We start from the raw sequence: 22,654 nt of genomic DNA on the forward strand, positions 1-22,654 counted from the left end.
TAAAAGTGGATTTTAAATTATAGACAAAATATTATTATCAAATGCTAGTATGTTTTGCTAGTATGTTAAAATCATTAAATTAGAAACATACTTTTATTTTTGTATTTCCGTTTTAGATAACATTCTCTACATTACTAATAGAGACACTTTTCTCTGCTGGAATACAGGGCCACTTTTAAAACATGCTTGTAAGAGCTTTTGATGAGTACGATGTTAAAAAGCACCAGTAAGTGCAATTAAATTGTCTTAAGCCATCTTCTGGCATTTAATTTAGATGCCTATATTGAATATCTGTATCTCATTACTTCGTTTTATTTCTCCTTACCATAAATATAAATTGTGCTTTTGGAGCACTGATCACTTATATTTAAACTAGTCTATCTCAATTACTGGACTGACCAAAATGATCAAGTTATTTTGATAAAGTAATATTACTTTACCAAATGTTACTCTTTTAAAAACAATTTCCACTCATGTTATTGCTCTATCGAAGCTTACTTTTCAGATACAGGGTTTACTGATCATATTGGTTGAAGAAGCCAGGTTATCATTTTGAGAAGTAATTCTTAATTATAAAGGCTTATAGCTTTTACTTTGTTTTCCCCCATGACTAATATAAAATACATAATAATAATGTCTTTTATCATTCAGTTTTACCTCTATTGTATTTTTCTTCATTCTCAAACTATGTCAACAAATGTTTATCACTGTTTATATGTAACACAAATTTCCTGGTTTGAAAGACCAATAGAAAAGTTTTATAAGTAAACCCTAATTTTTGTAAGATTTGGTTGTGTGACACTTAGATGTATTCAATCAGACTAACTACCTTCACACTTACAGAGAGTATAATCTCAGAAAATATTGAAGGGAAAAACAGCCTCTCTCTTTCTAACTTTATAATTGCTTCATATCAAATGACATTTTAAAAACTATTTAAAATAATGCAGTTTTCCAGTCTTTTATCAGTATTGTAGTGATTTAAATTAAAAATAAGTATTATACATTTACCTATACTGTTTGTGCTTTAAAATAAAATAATAAATATTTATTGTGCATCAATTCAAGCAGCCAATCAATGTTTTCAGAATTTAAGTTTTCATTGCCTTCTCTGAATTATTGTTAACAATATACGGAAATGGTTTTAATGCTCCTCATGGATCTATTTAATAAGTGTCTAATCTACTCTACCAAATCATGTATCATATCTTATTTTATTTTTTTTTTAGAGATTTTATTTATTTATTCATAGAGACAGAGAGAGAGAGAGGGGCAGAGGAACAGGCAGAGGGAGAAGCAGGCTCCATGGAGGGAGCCTGACGTGGGACTCTATTCAGGGTCCCCAGGATCAAACCCCAGGCTGCAGGCAGCGCTAAACCGCTGCGCCACAGGGGCTGCCCTCATGTATCATATTTTAGATACAAAACAATGCTTGAAAAAGAACCAGTAAATGAAAACAGAAATTAGTAATTTCTCACTAAGAAAACATAATGTTCCTTGTGATTTGACTTTGTAAAAAAGGTTTTGGCTTAAAACTGAATTCTCTTAGTTTATGTCATAGGCAAATATAAAAAGTGAATTTATATAAAGTCTCTTGGCCAATTTTTATAATATTTATGCATCAACTAACTTTACTACAATATTGGGAACTTAAAACTATAGCTCACCATTTCACTCCCAGAGACCCCACTTTTAAGAAGTTTCAGTAACCCAATGACTGACATCTCTTTTACAAAAAGGAAGAACATCTCTGATCTTGCAGAAAGGCCCCTGTGAGATGACACCCAAAGGAGGCTGAGTCATCAGCCCATGCCCTATGCCTCTCTTTAGAGTCAAATATTTCCCAATTTCTGGTCAGTGGTTGGGACCTTTTGCTCTGTGCAAGGAGAAAAATACATTTAACAATTTGAAAATTTACTTGACCCTGGCAATGCACTTTTGGACCTGTTCAAGCAAATAGTAAAAACATATCACCTTTATTAAATAAGAAGTTGCACAAAAAGCAATCCAGATAAGCAAGTTTTCTTCAGTTTTAGGGTCTGGTTGCAACATATACATTTAAAAAGCTAAAAATATGTCCTTAATGTAGAATTTATTGTAAGCATCCTTCCTTTTGCAAGCATTCTTTGACCTACTTACAGCTAATGTGTTAAACTCTACTACTCACCCATTACCAAGAGCACAATCCATTAAGAATATTTGCATTTTTAAATTGTAGATTCAAATCTAAGGTTCAGAATAAATATCCTAAGAAAATATAAACTAAAAGAAATATTCATTCAAGAGAATTTCACCAAAATCAGTCAATGTCATGTCAAAAAGCTGATCAAGTACTTGACACTTCATTATTAATGGTAAAACAGATAATCCAGACTGGAATATATCAAACTTTATAAAGACATACATAAAACTGTTAGTTTGCAATTTTCTGAAAATGTTCATAACACAGTTTAAATACATTTTCATCTAAAATGTACTCCATGCAATGTAAACAGATGGAATTATAGCCCATTTATTATGATGAACCAACATATGAATGCAATTAATTGTACTATATGTATATAAACAAATAAATTTTTTGAGGGAGGTATTTGAAAGTAATCTAATTAGTTTAGGATTAAAAATTTTGCAAACCAGAAAGTGATTTTTGTTGATATTTAATTGTTTGGAATGCATTATAGCTTACTAATAAACACTGACCATTTTTTTTTTATTATTTAGCTTATTGAGCAGAACTCTCTTTTCAAATAAAAAAAATAAATTCTGAAAAATGTTTCTAATTTCCATACATTTTAACATTTAATATTTATATGATGTATGACATTTGAAAAAAATGTTCGACATCTTATTGCTAAGTTAATTTTCATCATTTAAAGACCTATTTAAAATTCTAATTCTAAAATGTCCTATAATAGCCAATTATTGATGGAATAACTCTGTTAACTTTAAAAGTTTAATGATACAGTTCAAGCAGTTAATTGATATGAGTAAATAATAATAGGTAAATCCTTAATGTCCCATACTGAAAGCAAAATAAATCTTACACATTTTTTTGTGCACTTTTCAACTCAAAGCTACTTCATTTATGGACTTTAACTGGTGACAGAAAAAAAAATGGCTCAAAAAAATATCAGCTCCAAAAATTGACAAATGTGCAGCAAAAGATTATGAAAACATGCAGTGGTTTCATTAAATTAACAACAATAAATAGAAAAATGTAACTAACGTATTACCAGTTTGTGCCATAAATTTAGCAGCATCAGCTTGCTCCTGAGGGACCCTTTTTTCATGAACAGATCGAGGTCGCTGACTTTTAATTGTATGATCTCCCATCATTCCAAATTCTAAAGACAGAATAAAGGTATATGAAAGCTTGTGTGTAGACATTTCTCACAAATTACATTACTGTCTCATGCAATATGTTCCTGCGTATACCTAGAAGTTACTGATTAAATTTACAATTCTAAATTTGCAAGGCTGAATCTACTTGGAATATTTCTAAACTACTTGGAATATTTCTAAACATATAGTCAAAAAAATCTATAAACAAGAGCAAGGTTTCAAGAAACAGTAACAGTCGGTAGAATGACACATCAGGTTTTAAGTTAGCTTAATGAACAAATAGTGTACGCTTTTCTGATAATGTTTCCAAGCAATACATCAGAAAAAATACAACCACAGTGTTAACTGTTGTTTTTCAGAGAGAAAATCCTGACTGTATGACAGCCATTGTTCTGCTGAGTAGTAATTACCCCCCAAGTTTTTCAGCACTTTTCCTGTGGAATCAATATTCCTGTAACCTGGCTTTCCTAAGGTAAACATTCACTTAATGGAGTATTTGTCCAAAGATGGGGTTGCCTTTAGCGTCCTTTGAAAGCTAATTAAATACATGGTGGTTGAAGTAATTCTTATTCTCTCCTGCTCTGCCCCCAAATAGTTGCTCATCCCTTTTCTAACCATATGTAAGGCAGTGTTTTCTCTTTTAAAAGTTACGTTTATAAAAGAGATGCTCCATGTTTCTGTTATTTTATTTAATCTTTTAATGTTGTACCTCCTAGGAAAGGCAAAAAAAAAAATCTGGGCCCAACTCGGTGATAATGGGGAAGAGAAAAAAATAAGTTGAATAAAAGACAGACTTCATGTAATATATTTTTGAAAAATTCATATGTTTGGAATTCTGCAAGAGTTCCATGCTTCTGGCACTGTTACTTTCAAATAATTTTAATAAAACAAAAGCCAAATTTATGGAAGAGTTGTTGATTCTGGCTCAGCAGAGGGTGGGTAGGAGAAGGGGATTCCTAAAGGGCTGGCTCTCATGGTGTTTCTGTTACATCGAGACAATTGTTGGGCCCTTAAGACCAGGACTTTAATTAATACAGGACAAAGATGATTGAGTAAAACATGTTCTACTGTTAGTGCAGATATATTGCCAGAACCAATGTCAAAATTTGAGAATGTATAATTTTTTTTTCCAATTAATCTTTAATCTTTTGCTAAAATATTACAACTTACTTTGTGCAATTGAGCACTGCGTTTTGTAAGCACTAATTTTACCTACATTTTTATTTTATGTAAGGAGAAAAGACTGGCACACATTTTTGTACATTCTGGCAAATTCCCACATAAATATGAATGTTTGACACTTGACAGATTGATTTGTCAGAAATTCTTTCCAGATATTCTACCCCAGAGAACATCCCAAGAGAAATCTGAGAAATCTAAATGTGTGTTTGTTTTTGTCAGTTTAGATAAAATCTAAGGCAGGAAATGGAAATCTTCATAAAATGTCAGTTGGCTTAATCTTGTAAAATTCATCATTATTTTCCACTGTTGTCAACACCCTCTCATTCCATTCATTTATGTATTCAGTATGTGCTGTCTAAACTATGTTTATTATGCTAATAAGTATCTAATCACTTATTGTGTAATGATTCTGGAAACTGGCTACTTAAGAAGTTATATCTAGACTTTTATGTACTACCCAGTATTTTTAAATATCATGTGTAATTGGAAATTTTCTGGGTCTGAAACAGCAAAAGAAGTTCAATAGTAATTTTTACTAACATTATACTTTACCTTCTGTCCTCTTGAATTGATCATTTAAATTGTGTATGTGTGTCTGTATCACTGAGAACATTTAAGTCAGGATATACGTATGCATAAATAAGGTGCAGGCTTTGATGGTCACATTAAGGTCATTTTGGCATTCGGAGGGAAAAGGATACCAAAAGAAATTTTTCCATGCCTACCACTTTTTCTTCTTCTGCTGCTTCCTCTTTTCTTCCCCCCCGCCACCCCCCCCCCCGACCCCCTTACAACTTCTTTTAGTAAGTAACTTTGTTACCTGTTCTAGAAGAAAACAATTCTTCAGTGGTAGCATGAGAATTGCTTACAATCTATATTCTAAGTGGATTATTTGTACAAGAACTAGAATCTTGAAATTTATAGGTCTGAGTGTGTTGGTGGACATTGCTGAAAGAATTTTAAAAGTGTCATATTAAATTTTTAATGATTTCTGAAGTTTAAACATGAATAAAGTACTTATCTTTAAAAACAGCATCTGTGGGAACTATTTCATATTTTTAATTGGAATGTGATTTAAATCTCTCAAACAGAGATATAACACAAATTAAGTTTCAATTTTCTTCACTACGATCACTTCTACTCAATTCTACTTATCTTCAGTCATCAATGTTATGTGAGCTTAGGGCTGACACCTAACACTGGGATATTTAGTACTGGGCACAGTATTGAAGAAGAAATTCTTTAATCATCTATGAACTTGAATATATATATATATTGATAACTAAAGGTTTCAAATGGAAATTTTGATTATTTCTGTCAATACAATTTATCTGAAAAACCACTTTTAAAAACTGAGAATAGGATGGCTTGATATAACTAAGTTCCCTGTAAAATGGAAGACATACTAACAATTTATTTCTTTTTCTCAGGTGGAAAAAACAACACTATGGTGGTATTTTTTTTAATGTTCCAGACCTATTCTTTCAGACCTAAAACAATCTGAATTTGTAAATGAATTGTGTAAACAATTATCTAACCAAGTGAGTTTCTTTTACCAATGTTTATATGCCAAATGTTTGAAAAAAAATACATCTTTGTTTGAGGGTTGTTGTCAATGGTTCTATCCATATCTCACAATGGGATATTTTCAAAAAATGTGTGTTCCTTTTAATGATGATTTGATCTTCTTCACGTCTAATGAAAATAAAGGCCAGTTGAATCATCCAAACTTAGAAAAAAAAATAAGCTATTAGTTTTGCTATTATTTTCTTATGTGGTGAATGTGAGTTGAGGTAAACTTTTAACATTTACACTCTGAATAATAAAAGTTCTACATGGATTGTTGAATTATATTCATATGATTCTGAGTTGGCAAAGATAATATACTACATTAGTTACACAAGGAAAAATAGCATAACCAAATAAAAAGATGATCTGCTTTGTGTAAGCGATGAAAAGCAAGTTATGAAATCCAATGAAGTAATATGCAGAATATTGTGTATGTATATACGGTACATGGCTTATGGAAACACAGGGTTATTTCCTACATCTTTATATTGATGGTATCAATGAAGTGGTGGGTAAATAACTATGCATGTATAAAACTCAAATGACTGGAGATGACTTTCATATTTAGGCACATTTCTCACACAATCTTTCAATATGCTTCTAGATAAAAAGCAGTAGTCTCTGGAAGACATACTCCAAGCTACATGAAAGAAAGGTTTCGAAAATTTATTGTTCTTAAGATTAGTTTTATGTCTTCTCCTCCCTCATATATACAAGGATCATGAAGAAACAAAGAGACCTGAAAACTGACCCTTGATGGTCAATTGTTAGTTGTGAAGTTTTTTGTCTCGAAATCAAAGGCTCAAATAATGTGAAATTGCAGTCATCACTAAGTGTAAACACACACACATCCATTTGTTATTTTATCAAATCTTTACATTTTCAATGTGTAGGCAAGTGGAGCTATCAGATTAGTTGCTAAGTTATTACTGCAATCTATTTTGCAGTATAAATGTGAACGTTATTTGTTAACTATCTTTCCTTTGCATTTCCACAGAAACCATCCCAGCCAGGTCACAGTTGTTTCTCAACAAACTCTCAAAGTTATGTCTTACTTATATTTTATGATCAAACTATCCAACTCCAATGCCACTACCTCTATCAACTGTTTCTTTCTTACAAATTAATTAATTCATCTGAGAAAGCCCAAGCGTGCATGAGAGAGAGAGACAGACAGACAGACAGACAGAAAGAGCAAGCTGGGGGAGGGGTAGAGTGAGAAGGAGAAGCAGACCCCCTGGATAGGCAGGGAGCCCTATGCCAGGCTCAGTCCCAGGACCCTAGGATTATGACCTGAGCTGAAGGCAGATGCTTAACCGACTGAGCCATTCAGGTGCCCCCATGAACTATTTCCTAATCACCCAATCACTATCAGACTCTGTCTTTCTAAACTTCAATTTTATGTTGTAGCAATAATTTGACTTTCATTTGAATTTTCAGATTGTCTTATTCCGCATACTAGATTATAAACTTCTATGAGAAGGAAATATGGTTTATGAGTTTTAAAATCACTTCCTACTTTGCATATAGCTGGGGTTCATTATTTAGTTATTTTGTAAATACATTTCATGTTAAGAGTTGATTCTCCAAAATGTCAGATTCTAGATGTCTAGAACCCTTTTGTTAGCTTGCTTGGTGAATTGTTTGATGGGAAAGAAATAAAATTTTTAGGAAAGTACTTGAAAGTTAGTTATGTATGATCATGAAGGTCAACATTTCTTCTGCCAACAATGTAAGTTATCCATAAATATATTGAGGTTATAATTTAAATAATTGCAATATTACTTTTTAATTTAATTTAATTTTTTTAATATTACTTTTTTAAAACTTAAATGTCAGGGACGTAAAACAAAGTTTAATGCCTTAAAAACAAAGCTTAATTTCTGTCAGTAAACATTTATTAATAACTTATGTGTTAGACACTAAAGTTACAAAGATAAATGAAAAATAGGCTCTCACATTCCGAAGCTCCTAGCCCACAGAAGTCCTCTAAACATGAGCTGAACCTTTGGTATACGTAAACTTTTTTATTTTAATCAAAAAATGAAGCTGTATTCATAGCCCACTTTCTATATTAATTTCCTAAATAGAATATCACCCTTAACTAGAATAACTTGCTAGTGTGTCTCTAAAGAGAAAAATAGATTTTTTTAAGCCATGCAACTGGACATCTGAAGTGACATTTCATTTGTCACAGCATAACAAGTATTTAACAAGGATATTAAATGTATAACTTGCTAGCAGAAGAAGATTCTAACATCTAGCTGGATTATGGTGATATAGACAAATTCTGTAAAGATGCAACCAGACATTTTCTGAAATATGATTATTATATTTAATGCATTCTAAGTTTCTATTTTGTCAGAAGCACGAGTTACTAAATGTGTTCATTTTTACAATTTTTGGAAATAAATTTGTCACAATTATTTTGCATGCACATTTTTTTTTTGTGTGTACATTAGAGCTGGGAGGTATTTAGATAGTGAAGAGCAGTCCAAATTATTAGTCATTATGATATCTATCTGTTTTCTGAGGTTTTTAAAAAATGTTTTTTAACAATGGTCAGACTTCGAAATTATATTTTTCACTCAACAACTATTTTAGTGCCTACATAGTTAGGTGCTTTCTGAAAAGATAGAAATGTTGGGGAAAAGACTGCAGTATGTATTATCAAAGACATTTCTAACTGGCATGAATGTTAGAAACAAGGAATGTTAAAATTAGACATTATTAACTGAAATCCTCATTATTAACTGAAATCATGAAGGACATTGGTTAAAAATACTATTGGTTATAAATATATTATTTTCATTTTCCCCAAGAATCAAACAGGAATAGAATATTTGGATAAAAGAGAATTTCCAAAGAATTCAAATATTAGAGTTAGAAAATAAATTAAGAAATTCTAGTAAATATTTAAAATAATTTTGGGGAAAATGGAATTAATAATTAAGAAGTATTTAACATAAGGTAAAAATTAAGACACATTAAGAAATATTATAAATCGGAGAAATCCATCATTAAAATTTAAGAGGATAAAAAAATAAAAAAAAATAAAAAAAACAAAAAAAAATAAAAAAAATAAAATAAATAAAAATAAAAAATAAAATTTAAGAGGATAATGGATATTCTTTCCTTTCTCAGTTCCATTGCCATAGTTAGATACCTGGTTGTAGGAACCAAGATGCTATTTCTCACAATAACAAAGTAGAATCTCACTTTTCAAAATATTCCTACAGAAATTATTTTTTTAGGTAATTGGCCATGACTCTGTTAAGTAGATAGGCAATTTTATGCCACTTCTAAAAAAGGCCAAAACAGAGAATGGTCAAAGGACACACTGCTAATATGTTTACAGAAAAATTTTAAATGTTGAGGAGTTTTCAGTTTTCAATTAAGTTGTTAAATTGTGAAACATAATATATTTTGTAGAAGTAATTATCACATATACTTAGTATATACTTACACATATTTTCTTTGACAATGGTGTTATATTTTAATTTATCTTTATTCAAAATAGGAACTTTGAAATAATTACATATAATGATGGATTTATTTTTAGTTATCCTCAAATATGTATGTGAAAATTATATAATAAAACAACTCATTTAGAATAATTCCAGGAAATTTAGGGTTTAACCCTTAAATCATCATTTTTATTCTTATTTTGTCATCCTTCTGGGAAATGTTAGTAAATTGGATGCACCATTCCATATAAGAAATCATCAATGTGTGTAATCATGTAGGAATTATTTGTTAATATTTCTTATACATTAGATAATTGCATTTTATGAACTCATCTCTTTTTGAGATAACTATTGAATTTTTATAAACTACCAGTAATGGTTTGCTTGAAAAGTATTTTATTTGTTTGCAATAAGGAAAATAAATGCAGAAACACATAAATAATAAATGCAATTCTACTTCTAACAGTAAACTAGTAGCTGAATGTCTTTTCTTGTTGACCTGTGTTAGAATTTAATTTAGCACACTTGCATATCAGTGGCAAAATAAGATGCTTTACTATAAGCTTCAACACCTTCTGGCAGAGGACTAAAACTCTTACACCATAAGATTTGAATAATCTTATTGCTAAAGTGGTCCCCTAAGGCCCTAGGAAATAAAAAAAAAATATAAGAAAGTACACTAAATTGTCTCTGGATAAATAATTCTATATATTCCTAATAAGAACAGGGCTTGGTTGATTTCCTGCCAAGCTTTCTGACATGCAGAGTGATCCTCTGTGGGCCAAGTAGACTCTAGAGATTTCCAAATGGAGGGGAATGCTGCTGCTTTGGGAGTGAAAAGACTTGTCTTTCAGGCTTCCGTGGAAGGACAAAAATGAATGAGTCATCTAGGGATGGGAAGCCAAATTCTTTTGAAGGGAAACAGAAAGGCCCTAACAGTGATCTAAGAACTTAAGAAATGTGTGATAGAGGATATGGAGAACTGAAGCAGTAAGATATTCAGGGTTTAGTACCACAAGTTGCTATTATTAATAGAAGATAAAGGGTAAAGAATACGGCCAAGAGATATTCCTGAAGGGATTGGTGGGGAGGGAATCAGAAAGCTCTCTCATGCCTTACTAAGAACCCTGGAATGTATCTCTATTTGATTAAATGTGAAACCTTTGTAGGGGTTTAAGAAGCAATGAGCAAGAAATCATGGTTTAATTTGAATTTTAGATAGAGTAATTGCGGAGCAGATAGCAGACTACGGGGAAACAAAATTAGGGCAGAATAAACTATGTGGAAGGTATTGTAATCACCCATGTAAGACTATTTGTAATTGGGTGGAGGACAAGTTTTGATGGAGAGCTTACTAACAGCTCTTAGCTTGCGTTAGCAGGTGGATGGGGGTACCCCCACTAGGTAAAGAATCAGAACCACACACAGAACACTGGGCAGTCCGAACTTCCTGCGGACTGAGTACATCTTTGGACCATTGGGTAAATTGTTGACAACTAGAGCAATTCTCAGTGCCCCCAAAAGTTTACAGGAAAAGTGTTTTGTAAGGAAGTCTTTGCTTAAAAAAAGTGACATTTTTTAAGTATACCTTTGATAGATATTACCTTTGTATATATTATGCATATTATATTCTATATATATCATGTATTTATTTAGAATTTTTAAGAAAAATTATTCCCATCTAGTTTTTTTTTAAAGATTTTATTTATTCATGAGAGACAGAGAGAGAGAGAGAGAGGCAGAGACATAGGCAGAGAGAAAAGCAGGCTCCATGCAGGGAGCCTGATGTGGGACTTCATCCTCGGTCTCCAGGATCAAACCCTGGGCCGAAGGCAGGTGCTCAACCACTAAGCCACCCAGGAGTCCCTCCCATCTAATTTTTAAATGAAAGCTCATACTCATATGGTACTTTTCAACTTGCCAAAGTTCGTTCTCATTTACTATCACAGTATAGTACAGAAAAAATTTAACTTAAAGCAATATCATGTATCAATATTTACTGAGAGAAATAATTTAATAAGATAGTCCATAAAAATAATTCATACATTCTACACTCCAGTTGAAAGTTAAAAGATTAGATAAGTTGCTTGGCCAAAACATTTCAATATATGAACAATAGGTAATTCATGAAATGCCTGCTCTTTATGTAAGGCACTGGCATCCAGATAATTCTGACAAATCCTTATACGCATTTATATTCAACTGAGTCTCATGGTCTCAAGGTTTACTAAAGGTTTACCTGGAGATAAGAGAGAAGTACCTCGTTATTTTATACTTTTACTTATCCATTATGTTCATGCAGAATTACTTTAGAGAATTTATAAATATCAAATTAAATGTTCTAAAGAGATTCTTAACTACAGGAAACAAACTAAGGGTTGTTGGAGGGGAGGTAGGTGGGAGGGTGGGGTAACTGGGTATTAAGGAGGGTATTAAGGATGGGTATTAAGGATGGGTATTAAGGAGGGCACTTGATGTCATGAGCATTGGGTATTGTATGCAATTGATGAATCTCTAAATTCTATCCCTGAAATTAATATTAGAGTATATGTTAACTAAATTGAATTAAAACATTTTTTTTAAAGTGAATGCTTCTGGTCATGTTTTACCATTTACTGCTATATTTTTATAGTTATTGCAGATTTTTTTTAGCTTAAAGCAGTATCACTGCTTACATATTTTCTGAAAGAAATATCAAAACCGACTTTCTTAATGAACATGATCTTACTAAAACATACATATAACATTTATAATTTCTATAAATAACTATAATTCCATCCTATTTCCTTAATATTTTAGCTTATTTATCAGGGACAAATGAAGATACATGTAAAATATTTTCAGTATTTTTCTTGGATATTAATTATCCTTAAAATCAAAGAACATATATTCAAACTTATTTCCATAAGTTATCATTATTAGTATTAAAGCACACATGGCATCCTACAGAGAACTAAAAATGTTTGGCCTCTTCACAGCAGTGCTTCATATTACCTAAAGACTATTTTAACTGAACTGTAGGCTAAAGTTGAATGTAGAAGGTGGACAAATAAATGGGCAACCAGCAGGTACAGCTCTTATTTCAGAGAATCAAGCCTTAAGTTCTCTTGGCCAGTTTGCTCTTCTTGCAAAAGGCAATTCTGGGAACATGATTCCTAAAGTCTTTTAAGTTTTACAATACACTTTTTTCCCCTCAGGTCAGAAATTGGTCCAGGAACATATGTACTATCTCTCAGCAACAAAGAGGCCTATAGGACCTGACCAAGCTTGACTGATGGGTCTGTACTCAGACATACATGCACTAGAATCTAAGTAAAACAGAGCGGTATTTGCTTCTAAACATTTTCTTACTTCAAGCAATGTTGAACAGTTAACTTGACCCATGTCTGAGCACTAAATGGAGGTTTACTTTGAATGAGAGGTCTCAAGTGGTCTAATACTTATTTAAACATATACATCTATGCTGTAGCTAGCATCTACACTGGAGGGGGATTTTTTTTTTTTTAAGATTATATATGTTTCCAAAGGTATTTGGAAATGAATGAATTCAGGTCATTCAACAAACATTAAAGAGGTATTCATTACATTCCAGATGGTTTTTAAGTGTGAGTCTTATATATGTAACATATATAGTTACTTATATATGTAACATATAAAATCCCATCTCATCCTCTTCCTTTTACTAGGAAACTAAACCCACTGACATTTATTAAACTTACTAAAATGTAAAACTTATTTATTGCATCTTAATCTAGGGTTTCTCTTAACCAAGTATCTTGTTTTTTCTTCCCTTTTCCCTTTTCTTAATATTTTTGGATTGACAGGAATTTTTTTGTCCTCTAGATCTCTTACTTCAATTATTCAAACATTATATACTAATTTTGTCACACATACTGAAATGTAGTTCTAAATCTATCAATATCGTTAGTGAATCAGTATCTATATTCTTTCCCAAACCAACACAAGCATTTGGGTGTACGGTCACTTGTCCTTTGCTTTGACACTCATATGTCATTTATTTCCCAACTTGCTGTATTTACATACTGCTTCAATAATTTAGACTTAACCATTAGTTGTGTTAATTTCCTTGTCGATCTTCTTTCTTCGACTTGTTTTTTTTTTTGTCTTCGACTTGTTTTTAGTTTTGCTACGGTATATTCTTAAACAGAGAAGGTCTAAAATTGATTCATCCTGCCCTCACACTTGAATTTTCATTTGGTTAGGCCTAAAAATTTAAGGTTAAAAAGGGTTTTTTTCCTCACTAAATTCTTAAGATACCTTTCACACTGAATCCTGGTATCCGTTCAGATGTCTTTTAGTAAGGGAGTCTTCTTTTCTTTCTGGTAGCTTTTCCAGCATTTTTCTTTTTATCTTTGGAGTTCTGAAATTTTACCAGTATGTGTCTAGACCTTGGTCTTTTCCATTCAGTTTGCTTGGTACTCCATGGCCCCTTCCAACACGAGGACATTCTAGCTGAGTACGCTGAATGAATGTGGTTTTTCCTGAGCCAACTTTCCCTCTTGCTCATTTTCTTCCATGTTCATTGGGGAGTTTGGGAGTTTCTGCAAGCTACACTCTGCTTTCATGTCAATCCCCTACAGATTCACTAAGAACTTCTCTGGGAAAACTGAACCCCCCATTTCTGATTTTTTAAAGAGTTAAGTGCACAACATATTACTTTTCATTTCGTTCTCTTAACACTTCTTTTTCCTACTTACAGAAACCTTTCCAAGGAGTCCCTCTAGTTCCTCACTTCCCACTCACCCAACTATGGCAGGCAATCTGACTTCAACTTCTTCCTTGAATGAAACTGCTCTCTTGAAAGTCAGCTGCCTCTTAAAAACTGTCACATTCATCTTGATCCTTTCAGCATTTGACACCCTCCCACCCTCCCCTATCCCATAACTTTTCTTAAAATGCTCACCTCCCTTGGCTTTCAGAGCTGACACTTTGAATCTCTTCCTCCTCCTGACTGCTTTTCTGCCTCCTTTATTTGCCTTCGTGACTGTTCATTCTCTAATGTGAATTTTCCCACAGCTCCTGCCTTAACATTCTTTCTCTCAGAAGTTCCAATCATTCCTAGACTAAGGTATCACTTTCTGGCCAACAATTATCAGCAGCCCTTAATCTTCTGGGCTGATCTACATCTTACAGACCACTTGCACTAGCACTACCGTGCCCCCTAGATATTTTGCTGGCAAACTTAGCATTTATGGAAACAAGTTAATCACTTCCCTGATGAGAGCGGCTCCTAGCTATGCATTTCAAATGTATCTTTAATAAATACACAGTGCTCAAAATAAACAGTTCACGAATGAATAAATAGCAAAATAAAACTAAAAGCTAACCAGAAATAATGCAGAAAATTGTTTTAGATGCATCAAAATATCTTGATGGGCCAGTTAGCTTATGTGAAGATAGACCCTAGGGCCTGATCTGAAAGGTGCATAACATAACAAAGTAATAGTTTGAAATTTACAGAGGCTGCCAGGGACAGAAGGTGAGTCTTATTAGGGACATCAGAAAAAGGACAGGTGAGGTTAACAGATCTTGGGAGAGGAATGAACAGAGAGTTATCCATAAAAGTGGTGGGAGGATAAGACCAGAAGAGAAATTGGAAATTCCCTGAGGAAGGACCATCAGAAGCAATTTTAATAGCAGTGATATTAAGGTTTAATGTATATACTATGACAGGGTGAAACACCTTTCCACTAGAGTCAACTTTTATTAAAAGCTTACCTAACCAGTGTTAGAGATTGTTAAAATGATAAAAGAAAAAGAAGATTAATTTCATATTAAGATTTATAAGGGGCAGAATAGAAAGGATGGCCCCAGAAACAACTACAAAGCAATGGTTGATAATAGAGCTAAATATATATGTAAGAGTGAATAGGAAAATATGTAAGAAATACATGTGACCCATCTCTCAAAGAATCTTTAGGAATATTAGGGAGATATTAAATTTCTAGTTCTAAATTATGTGGCAGATCACACCAAGCATTCCTTTGAAAATTATAATAAAGATAGCCTTCAGAAGGCTGGAGAATTTGGGAGCACACTGATAACAACTCTAGGATTATGAGTTGACATTCTTTTTTTTTAAGATTTATTTATTTATTCATGACAGACACAGAGAAAGAGAGAGAGAAAGAGGGAGAGAGAGAGGCAGAGACACAGGCAGAGGGAGAAGTAGGCTTCATGCAGGGAGCCCGACGTGGGACTCAATCCTGGGTCTCCAGGATCACACCCCGGGCCAAAGCTGCGCTAAACCGCTGGGCCACCAGGGCTGCCCATGAGTTGACATTCTTAAACTGGTGTCTGGGAAGCTCATATTGGTAACATAGATTAAACATGGTCCTTCTGCTGCTTTTATACTTTTGGCATTATATGTTAATGCTAACATAATTTAGCAATGAGTTTAAAGTTGTTTCCTCATTATCATAGGTTAGGTTTCTATGGGCCTGTGGCCAAATGGCCAAAGACAGGCAAAAGGAGTTAAGAACGGCATTTCTTACATGCTAAAATCCTTCCTTATTTCAGTTTTAGAGTTTTCTTCCTCCTCCACCCTAACTTTCACAGGCAACACTAGCTCTGATTACTCACTTGTAGTGAACTTTCCCACCAAGACTTAAGTGGGTGAAACAAGATTTTGCTTCTCTGAAGAAAAATAATGTCTTTTGTGTGGCAGTTTTTACTTTTTTAATGTTTTAGCTGTTGTTTCCAGTCAATTATAATCGCTCCTCAAATCTCTGTATTCTGTATATTATTATTTCTTTGCCAGAAGTTTGTGTCAGAGTGTGTGTTCCCAGCTGGGACATATCTAACTTAACAAGGTACTTTAAAATGGATATACTGGTTTTCGATGATTAAAGTTTGATGAGTCAACATTGTAAAATAGTTGTGCCAAATATCAACCTAAACTTTGGTTGCATTTTGAAAAGTATGGAATACTTAACACTTGGTTGTGGTTATCATTATTTTAAAAAGAAGAGTATTGATAAAGGAAAAATCTGTGGGAAGAAGAGTGCTCAGGTGTGGAAGTGTGACAACTGGTGAGGATGGTCTTAAAAAATTATAGTTTATTGTCAGGCTTATTTCAGAAATAAATTTTTGAGGACCCAATGATAAGACACTTTAGAGAATCGAATCTAGTAGAAAAATTAGGGAAAACTTAAATAATCAGATGAGATAGGGCACGTTCAGGGTGGTATGGCCATAGACGAAAGCTTAAAGAATCAAACTTTAGTATAGACTTATAAATGTGTTAAGTGCCATACAAATAAATTCTTATCAGAATAAAAATATTTAATTTGGATAAAAGAATAAGTGGTAATTTTCTTTGATTGCTTGGAAACCTGTCATGTAGCAGATGGATTATAAATAAAGTAGCTACGCTGTTTATTAAACTCAAATCCATAGGAAGGACTTTGTAACAATTTGTGGTGCATAAAAAGAATGGATGGCCATATGAAGTATCAGGCTTTTGATCACAGGGAGTGCTTAAGCAGTGATTGTGTGACTAATGAATATTGTAGAGATCATTCCCGCATGGATCTATCCCTGATTCCTAGAGTTTGTGACATTTCTCTTTCCTTGAACCCCATATTCTCTCAAATTTTTTTAACTCTTATCATATCTCCATCCAAAGCATGTTCCAAATATGTCAATGTCTCTTCATCCCCACCACTACCACTCTCACAGGTACCCCCAGCACTTGGACCATTGCAGTCATCTCCTAAGTGTCCGATGCTTACCCCTATCATCATTTCCCCTGCTTAAATACTTTCTCCACATAGCACACAGATAGGTCTTTTCAAAGGTAGAACAGGGGGTGCCTGAGCTGACACCAAGCATTAGACTCTTAGTTTCAGCACAGGTCACCATCTCATGGTTGTGGTATTGAGCCCCAGGTCAGGCTCTGAGCTCAGTGTAGAGTCTGCTTCAGATTCTCTCTACTTCTCCCTCTCCCTTAACCCCCTCAAATAAATAAAAAATAAATAAATAAATAAATAAATAAATAAATAACAAAACAGATAATGTAAGACCTCTTCTTAAAGTCCTCTTATATATTCCCAATTCTTAGAATAAAATTCACACTCCTTATCCTGGCTTTTACGAAAAGCCAGCCACAGCCTACTACTTGACTTCTCCAGCATCATCTCATCCTTCTCCCCATTACTCACCATGTTCTAGCCACACTGGCCTTCTTTTTAGCTTCTTAAATACACATAGCTCACTTCTCTACACTAATTTATATCTTTAACTGGGAAACTCTGTTGACATTTGCATAGCTGATTCATTCTTGTCATTTTTATCTAAGCTAAAATTTTACTTTCTGAATTCAAGAGGCTCTCGTTGACCACCAAAAACAAAGTACCTATATAGTTATTTTCTAAGACCTGATTGAAATTCTCTGCACAGGTTGTATCAATACTTGTTTTAGGGTTTTGTTTAGTTATTTGTTTAATAATAGTATCCAGCAACCCACTAAATGTGATCTTTATAAGAGTAAGAGTCTTGTGTGTCTTGACCATCACTGTATCTTGTACCTTGCTAACTGATTAAAAAAATGCTTTGGAATGGAGAAAGAGAGGGAAAAGAGAGAGAGAGAAAAAAGGGAGACATTATTATTATTAAGTGACATCATGTTCTTAATCTTACTCATTGCATTCCTCAGATTTATCTTTCAATTCACAAGCACGTCCCTTGGCACATCCAAGGGAGTGCTTAAGTCATCTAATCAATTTTTTAATTTTGGTGACTCTGTTTTACTTTCGGTAATTCTAGTTTTTCCAAATGTATTTTCTTCTATGTTGTTCTATATGTATTCTTTATTATTCTTTTTATAGTTTCATTAAAGATTCCCCCCACCCCTCCCAGTTTTTAGTGTGCTCCTTGCATTGTGTCCGCAGATTCTCCTTCCTGGTCTTTGTTTTCTCCTGTAGTTCATCTTGTTTCTATCTTACTTTATTTCTATTGAAAGTTCATCTTACACAGTATTTCCCCTGTGAAGCTACTATATGGCCTCAGTGTAAAAGTGTCTTTCCAGGGCAGCCTGGGTGGCTCAGCGGTTTAGTGCTGCCTTTAGGCCAGGGTGTGATCCTGGAGACCTGGGATCAAGACCTGGGATCGAGACCTGGGATCGAGACCTGGGATGGAGACCTGGGATCGAGTCCCACATCGGGCTCCCTGCAAGGAGCCTGCTACTCCCTCTGCCTGTGTCTCTGCCTCTCTCCCTCTGTGTGTCTCATGAATAAAAAAAAATAAAAATAAAAAAAAAATAAAGGTGTCCTTCTACAGCAGTAAATTTCTTGGTTTTATGTTGCTACATCAAAAGAATATAAATTCACACGGTACCCCTACATGGTATGTGCTAGGATTTGTTTCTTTTTTGAGGAGCAAGCTTCCTTTCCACTGTGTCCCAGGGCTATTGAGTGATGTTTCTCTAGAATTCCTTTGAAACAAAGGATAGTCTTTGGGGCTCCAGGCTATATGTAGTTTGATTGATTTAGTTCCCTAAACCTACATAGAGCAAGGACACTCTCCTCTCTTGGAAGTAGCACTGAAATTCTTATTCTTACCCGTTTGGAACTTATAACTGTGCAAAAGCCCCCAGCTTACCCTTAATATTGTATCTTTTATCTTTTATTGATGCTGTATGTCTTATGGGCACCTATATACATTTCCCTTTTCAGCTTGGCTTATTTTTCTGTCTTGACATTTTATCCAGCCTTTCTATGAGTTTCTAGCAGATCTGGGATCCATCGACATTAGCTCATCCTGCCCTGTTGCTAATTTTTTTTTTACAATGAGTTAGGCACTATAATTAGGTGCTATCTTCCTCATGAGTTAGATTCTGTTATTAAATCCATTTTCGATACTGAAAATACGAGGTTTTAAGAGGTTATGGTACTTATCAATCATTATGCAGCTAAGATGTATTATTGGTCCTGGGACTCAAAAAATCACATCTAATTGTTGCCCAAGCCATGTTCTCATGTGTAAGGCCATATAGCTAATAGGACCACTAGAACCCTTTTCAACCTTAAAATTAATCTTTATCCTTGCACTTTGCATGGTTTACATCCCTAAATTGGGATATGTGGTTTTATGGTATTAATCATAGTGGGATATAGAATCAGGTAAATACATGCTCAGAGTTTTTATAGTCTCAGTGGCAGGTCCCTTCCAACTGCTTTGTAAGTTTTCCTTGGTACTCTATGGGAAGAAAAATATGCTAAATTAAGAGCTTCACAATGTGAATTGATATTAAGAATCCTTAAAAAAAGAGCAAAATCTTACAGCATCATTAACATGAGGTTGGATATAATGGAAATATGTTAATGGTGAGTAATGTATCAAATGGTTTCTTCCTTAATGTTTTCACCCCTGGCAACAGATGTCTTTTTAATTTTGCCTCCATTAAAATTTTCTTTATTAAGCATAAATAAGAAGGTATATTTATATTTTCAATGAAGGATTTAAAAGTGTGAATAGCAGGCTATATTATATTCATTCTGGAGGACATGCATATAAATTTATATATTCAATCCTTAACTTGCTGAAACTAAAAAGGCATTAATTTTTATGTCCTCTACAGATTGTAAAGGTTTTCTGATTCCAATTCTAATAAAAGAATAAAATTCTCACAACACTACTCAATTCTTCTTAGTAAATGGCTGAGAAAGAACTGAACTCCTTTACCAGACAAGCAATCTGTTAATTACTCATAAAGGTCAGAACTGAATCACACAAGAATTTAATTTTTCTGTGTAACAGTACTCTATGTTTTTTCTCAAACCCTATGGTTTCAGAGAACCAGAGTTTCCCACTACCTCAAAACACTAGGTTGACCTCAAAACAAGTCTGGAAAAAATATCCTTCCAGACATTAAAAAATGAAACATGAACAACTACCAAATGATATTTGACATTTAAGAATGACCTTTGTGTAGCAAATAAAGTCATTTTCCAAAAAGCCAGCATTCAAACTTTCCCAGAAACAATTTGCAAATGAAAATACATCACCAGCTAAAGAAGTAATTACTAGCCATAAAGCTTTTCTTTTTTGCAAACACCATTGTAAAGCTTTTCTTTTTTGCAAACACCATTGAAATTACTGAAGTTAAATGTCCAGATTAAGAAAAAATCCTCCATCAATTCTCACATCATTTTTCCATACTGCTGAATCAGTTTTTATAACTCTACTGAATGTATGTTTTCTTTTTAATTTCTAAACCTTTTTCTCTTGCAGCCTCCTCTATGGATGGAGAGATTATCCTGGCATCCTGTGTTTCATTAAATTTAGTGACTTAGACACCTAAAGACATGATTTGCTGTCCCTTGACCGCAAGTTTTTGCCCTCCAAATATCATATTGATTCTATAAAGAAAACAATCTCCTGGCTTTAAGCAGCAGATTATTTGAAAAAGCATGGTCGGAACCATTTAAATCCTACCCTGGGACCAATCAGTAAGTGATATTCAGCAAATAACACTAACAAGGTAACATAAAGTGGTCCTATGAAATTAAGCTGAGAGTCTACATAAACGTGTGTCAGTATTTCCTTGTTTTGTGTGCGTGAGGACAAAAACATTTCTTTTTCTTTTCTTTCTTTTCTTCTTCTTCTTCTTCTTCTTCTTCTTCTTCTTCTTCTTCTATCCTTCTTTTCTTCTTCTTTTGATACAAACATTTCATTAGCACCTACTGTGTCATTACTGTTTGACAGAAGGGATTTGCTGCCTCATTTATTTTTCTGTGAAAATAAGAATTCTTACTTTACCACCCACTGTAGAAGTGAAGAAATGAAGTAACATGTAATAATATCACTAGGCTACAAATAGAAGAGCTGAATTTTAAAATTAGGTGTGTCTGTGTTTGAGGCCAGTTTTTTGTTCTACAATACTAAATGTAAATATACAAAGGCAGGGTATCCTTTCCCCATACAAAAGTAATTCAAATTCCTTGTAGAAAATAAAGACATCAGAAAAAAAGATATATTATGTGTATCTCTACTCCACTACCAAAAATTCTTACTACCATTATTTTTTAAGTTCTAGATTCATTTTGCGGGGGAGGGTTGCATATGTAGTAAGATGTTATGATGTTTTTCTGAGAACTTAAGCCAGGAGTTAACAGCACAAAGATTTCACTGTTAGGAACACATTTACTGAATTAAAATATTCAAAGTATCTCAGGGACATAAGGTCAGCCTTTACCATTGAGAGTCATCCCAAGGTAAGACTACTGGCAATTTTTTGTTTCCGTTTTTGTTTTTGTTTTTCCCAAAAAAGAAGAAAAGGAGGGGGTCCTTAGAGAATCACTGGTAAATATAACGGAAAATAAAACATTTCTTGATTGGACATGCACTTAAATCACCAGGCTTGCTTGCTATCTCAGGTGCTGTCAGATAAAGAAGAGAGAACACCAGTGGAAGAGTTTTTATGAGGCCATGTCAACTACAAATACAGGAGAGGATTAGTTTCTGCAGCTGAGGAAAAGGGATGAGGTTTTGGAAAACTTCAGGATTTAAAGACAAAAAGATTTAGAAGTAACAAATGTTACACTCTTAGGTTGAGTGTCTGTCTTTGGAGTAGGTTGTGATCCTGGGGTCCTAGGATTGAGTCCCACATCATGCTCCTTGCAGGGAGCCTGCTTCTCCCTCTGCCTATGTTTATGCCTCTCTTTGTGTGTCTCATGAATAAATAAATAAAATCTTATAAAAAAAAAGAAAGAGAGAGAGAGGAAAGTAGAACTTTGATGTAAGATGAAGAGGAATAGTGAAAGCGGACCAAAAACTTAGGAGTGTTTCATTGGAGAATTCCAGCCAAGACACATTGAGTGAATAGAAGAGATACTCTTGGGGATTCAGGTTATGAGATTTGGAAATTAGGTAGTCATTGCTGACCCACAAGAATCAAATGATTTCCAAAAAAGATAAAAATGAAGTAAGTTGATTAGAAACACAAAAGCCTTAGAATTGATCATTGATCAATTAATTCAATATATGTGTCTTTTTGAGGCTCTAAAAATCCAATGAGGAAATAAAAATACAAGTAAAATTAAACAGACAATAAATAACTACAGAATGTATTG

General features: G+C 33.5%; 1 protein-coding gene across 5 annotated transcripts in view; it reads right to left on the reverse strand.

The window, feature by feature from the left end:
• Window positions 1–22,654, reverse strand: part of ADGRB3 (adhesion G protein-coupled receptor B3) — a 714,356-nt gene that overhangs the window by 430,146 nt on the left and 261,556 nt on the right. For 4 of the 5 annotated variants that reach the window (XM_077903497.1, XM_077903496.1, XM_077903498.1 and 1 more), the window contains one exon: window positions 3,234–3,344. The exons of the other annotated variant lie outside the window; for it this stretch is intronic. In XM_077903497.1, the coding sequence (XP_077759623.1) occupies window positions 3,234–3,344 (111 nt within the window). The remainder of the gene's footprint in view (window positions 1–3,233; window positions 3,345–22,654) is intronic. 5 annotated transcript variants of the gene reach the window in all.

This window comes from Canis aureus, chromosome 7, assembly GCF_053574225.1.
Source record: "Canis aureus isolate CA01 chromosome 7, VMU_Caureus_v.1.0, whole genome shotgun sequence".
NCBI lineage: Eukaryota > Metazoa > Chordata > Mammalia > Carnivora > Canidae > Canis > Canis aureus.